The sequence below is a fragment of the Penaeus japonicus genome, unplaced genomic scaffold, assembly GCF_977035675.1.
Source record: "Penaeus japonicus unplaced genomic scaffold, GWHDUDI00000001_assembly GWHDUDI00000013, whole genome shotgun sequence".
NCBI lineage: Eukaryota > Metazoa > Arthropoda > Malacostraca > Decapoda > Penaeidae > Penaeus > Penaeus japonicus.
Window position 1 is genome coordinate 44,624,826 of NW_028234415.1, and position 4,385 is coordinate 44,629,210.

The following is a 4,385-nucleotide window of genomic DNA, read 5'->3' on the forward strand; positions in this document are numbered from 1 at the left end:
AACCTTTTTTGAGTCCTGGACCTCTTTGAGAATCTGGTGAATTAGTCTGAATGATGTTATTCATTTAATTAAGATTTAATGAACATTCAGCCCTGGTAACAGCTGAAGTCAGTTGTGTGTCATTTTTATTACGTGATTTATGTTTAATTTAGATAAATAATTTTCAATGTTCCATCATGCTTTTACTGGATTATCACACTTCTATACATGGGTTATAAAGGATAATCATAAAACTTTTATTTGAAAAAACTTTATTTAAAAAAGATTGTACATTATTCCCAAGACAATATTCATAAATTTTCACATCTACAAAATAAACTGACCATGAGAAAGAAAAAAAAATCATGACTGACATTCTTTAAAAAACCAAAACCTCCTAGTCTAACAAAACTTAAAAAATCAAAAAATCAAAAAAATCAAAAAAATCAAATGACCTCACTCACTCAAAGGAAAAGTATACACGACTATTCCTGAGGCGTGATATCAACACCAGCTGATCTAATAAGCCAGCTTCTTCATGAGGAGATAGATGTGTTTGTCCACCTCGAAGCCGTGAAGGTTGTTGGCATCGCCCTGAAGACGCATCAGCAGCCCTCCGTATGACACGTACGCCGACCTGAAATATCGGAACGTGAGGTCAGACAGAGGGAGGAGGGAGGGAGGGAGGGAGGGAGGGAGGGAGGGAGGGAGGGAGGGAGGGAGGGAGGGAGGGAGGGGGGAGTGTAAGGTGGATGGGAGGGTTTTAAATTAGTCAGTTTGGAGGGATGTGAAATAGAATGGGGAGGGGTTGATAGTTTTTGGGGAAATAATGTATTAATGGGGGGGGAAAAAAATCGAGGGTAATAAAAAAAGCATGAAGATGGAAATGTGTGGAGTTTTAGATGAATAAGATGGGTTGAATTGCACATAAAAGATATTCATTCAAGGGAAATCAAATCTAAAGTTTCTAGATGTATATATACACCACTGAAATTATATCTTAAATTGCATAACTGAAACATATTTGGAGATTCACACTTTGATAGGAATTTTAGAGATAACGTTACAATTTAAAGCTTACTTCTGTAAAAATCAACTTCAAGGTGTCAATATTTAACTTAACATCTACATAATATAATCTAGCAAATGACCCAATCCGTGACCTGGAAATACATCATATATAAAGCCAGATACCATAAACCCCATTAATATCCATCAGAGATCCTATTTACTCGCCCAACCAACTTAAACAAACTATTAATTCTACGCCCGAATAAAAAACATACATCGGATTCCAATAAAGTCTACACATACGTATCCCCTCGAACATAATTGAGCCACAAAAGATAATAAAATAAAAGAAAAAAACGACCAGAGAAAGCCAAGAAACGAGTCCCAAATGCGAGTAAAATCCCTACGCTTCTCTTCACACAAGCCTGCGTGTCGAGGAGATGCGAATGAGAGAAGAAGCCAATGGGTCAAGAAAAAAATCCGTCTCAGGGAGAACCAACGAGAACTAGCGAGAACCAGGGAGAACCAGGGAGAACCAGCGGGTGAGAGAGAACAAGCGTCGGTGCATCAGGTCTCATGCGATGCTTCCCGGACGAGGCGCTCCAGCGACCCCTGTGTATAGGGCGTGGTCTGGAGGGAGTAGCAGGGGGGCGGGGCGGCGTCGGCAGGGGGTCGTGGAGAGGGAGCAGTGCAGATAGTGGTTGTGACCCTGACACACAACCAGCTAACCACACTGCCACATCCACACGCCCGTGATTGTGTGTGTTCACCTACGCGAAGGATAGGTCCATGGTGTTCATTAATGGATTGTCATACATGCAAATTAATTAAGTAAACTACGTACATATATATTCAAAATACACACATAATACCGTCAACCTTAGTCATGTGCATGGCTACTTGTTCATACATGATATTCGTTTAAATATGGGTCATTTATAAATAAACATCATTTTAGCTAAAATATACATGGAATAGAACGTTATAAAGAACACATTACAGAATTTCTTTTCACATATTACACTATGAAGCCTACATATTTATCAAATACCTTGAATATACATTGATGGGTATCGATATGCGAATGCTTATATATTCATACAAGTCATGATCCAAATGTTGCTTCTCCATATATACATAAAAAAATAAAAAAATGCTAAATCATCCTATGTAAAATTCTATAAAAATTGTGCCCCATAATTTTCAGTCTTCGTCACTTGCAGTCACTCACAGAAACCCCCAAACGCGCGTATAAAACCTACGCTGCATTTGCAGAAACTTCACTGTTGCAAAACGAGCGTGGGTTTTGTGGAATCTCATGCATTCTGAAATTTGCCATTCAATTTGCCATTCATTCTGAAACTTGCCATTCATTCCGAAATTTGAGACACTTAAGCGAATCTTTCTTTCTGTCTTTCTTCCTTTCTTATCATATAAAAGAAATGCCATGCTTAGTCAGTTCGCTTTGTCTGAAGTTTATTATTAAATCCCTCTTGCTCGCTTTCCTCAGCCCGCCCGCCCACCCAACGACGAAAGCAAGAACAAAGGAAAATGAGTCGTCATGTCTCAGAAACAAGTATGACGCGCGCGGGACGAGTCTGTCGGGTACATTATCTTTAAGAAGCAAGCAAGCAAGCCAGCCCAATCAGAACTAAAATGGATTCAGTATTACGTGTCATTCCTTAAGTAAACCCAAAAAACAAAAACAAAAAAAACAAACAAACAAAAACTCCAGGACGAGGGATAGTCAACAAAGTCAAAGTCATACACACGCATAACCAACACGAACAGTATGAAGAACAAAGGCAAGCCAGGGCGATAAAAGGCGACTCAAGATTATGTTAAAAAGTGCCGCCCTCCCTCGGCCGGCGCGCGGCACGGGCGCTCCCCCTAAGTGTGCCAGGTTTCCACCCACGGGAGAGCCACCGGGCTTCTCCCGGGAATACTTACAGGTTATCTTAAGAACACGCACAGGGATTAAGTTTATATATATATATATATATATATATATATATATATATATATATATATATACAAATTTTACCTCCCTGACATATATATATATATATATATATATATATATATATATATATATATATACTGAACCAGGGCAAAGAAGCGTCTACAGCATATAAATGGCCTACTACACATATGTAAACGGATATATATTTATATATCTTATTATAATTTCGCGATGGCAAGTATCTCTACATGTGCAAAAGGTTTAATGTAAAAAGGGTGTAATTTTCCAATAAACGTTTTTATTCTTCTAGTCGCATAAAAACAAACAAACAAACAATGACCTGGCTGGTAAGAGACAACAGACGAAGTATTTGTGTCAATAAGCTTTGTCTCTTATTCAGTTCGTGAGTCGATTTCCTTTCAAAACGTATAAACTATAAAAAAAAAAAAATCCTCCATTGGACAAAGATCAAAACATATTCCTATCTACAATAAAACTGCCACAAAATGAAAGCAAAAAGAAAAAAAACTCGCGACGTTTCGAACTTTCTTAAAAAAAAAAAAAAAAGTTCGAAACGCCGCGATTTTTCCCCCCCCTTTCAATTTCGTGACACTGCTTTATCACACCTATCATACCCACATTATTCTGCTTCCAGTTTTTTTTTATGATTCAGATTCCTATCCCTATCCCTTACATATCCCCAGACACTTTATATATAGGACATTGAGCTCATCCAGTGAGTCACCCTGAGGCTCGTGTCCTTCACTTTAAACATCCTTGTCATTGAGGAAACATCACACAGAGATCGAGTTACGAACGTGTTCAGGATATTGTTTCATACAGGTAATACTTGGGGCTAAATCTTACATGATATTGTTGGTTATGTTTTGTTTATGTGACGTCGATTTTCAATGTTGGATGTTGATTAATTGAAGGGGGGCATATATTGTGATTTCGAGGATTTTTGTATTGATTTTAGCCTTTTATAATTGTTTATGCACTTAACCTTTAAAAAATCCAAACGAGAAAATAGTTAAGTTTCCCTTGTCATTTAAATCCTGTTGCTTATTGACGTTTTCACAGCAACACGACAGACTAATCATCGAGTGATTTACAACGCATGGCGCCATTAATTAAAACTGATCCTAAAATCATGCACGAGTCCCACCGCCTATTATCAACCCACTCCTCTCCCTCATTCGCATTCTCGTTCTCTCTATTATTCACAATCTCCTCTATATACCCCCCCACCCCCACCCCCCCTCAAAAAAAAAAAAAAAAAAAAAAAAAAAAAAAAAAAAAAAAAAAAAAAAAAAAAAAACGCAATAAAATTATTCCCACACTAACTTTCCCAAACGCACTTTTCGCCTGCGTTCAGCCACTCTCAAGCGTTCTATTTAGGTCTCCACGGTGCAATGTTGCTCTTAATCAA

The 4,385-nt window shown here is 37.9% G+C and overlaps 1 protein-coding gene across 2 annotated transcripts in view; it reads right to left on the minus strand.

Annotated features, from left to right (window-relative positions):
* Positions 1-234: 234 nt before the first annotated feature.
* Positions 235-4,385, minus strand: part of Polr2H (DNA-directed RNA polymerases I, II, and III subunit Rpb8) — a 224,931-nt gene continuing 220,780 nt past the window's right edge. For both annotated transcript variants that reach the window (XM_086543617.1, XM_086543616.1), the window contains exon 4: positions 235-616. In XM_086543617.1, coding sequence (XP_086399743.1) covers positions 499-616 — 118 coding nt within the window. In that variant the 3' untranslated portion in view covers positions 235-498. The remainder of the gene's footprint in view (positions 617-4,385) is intronic.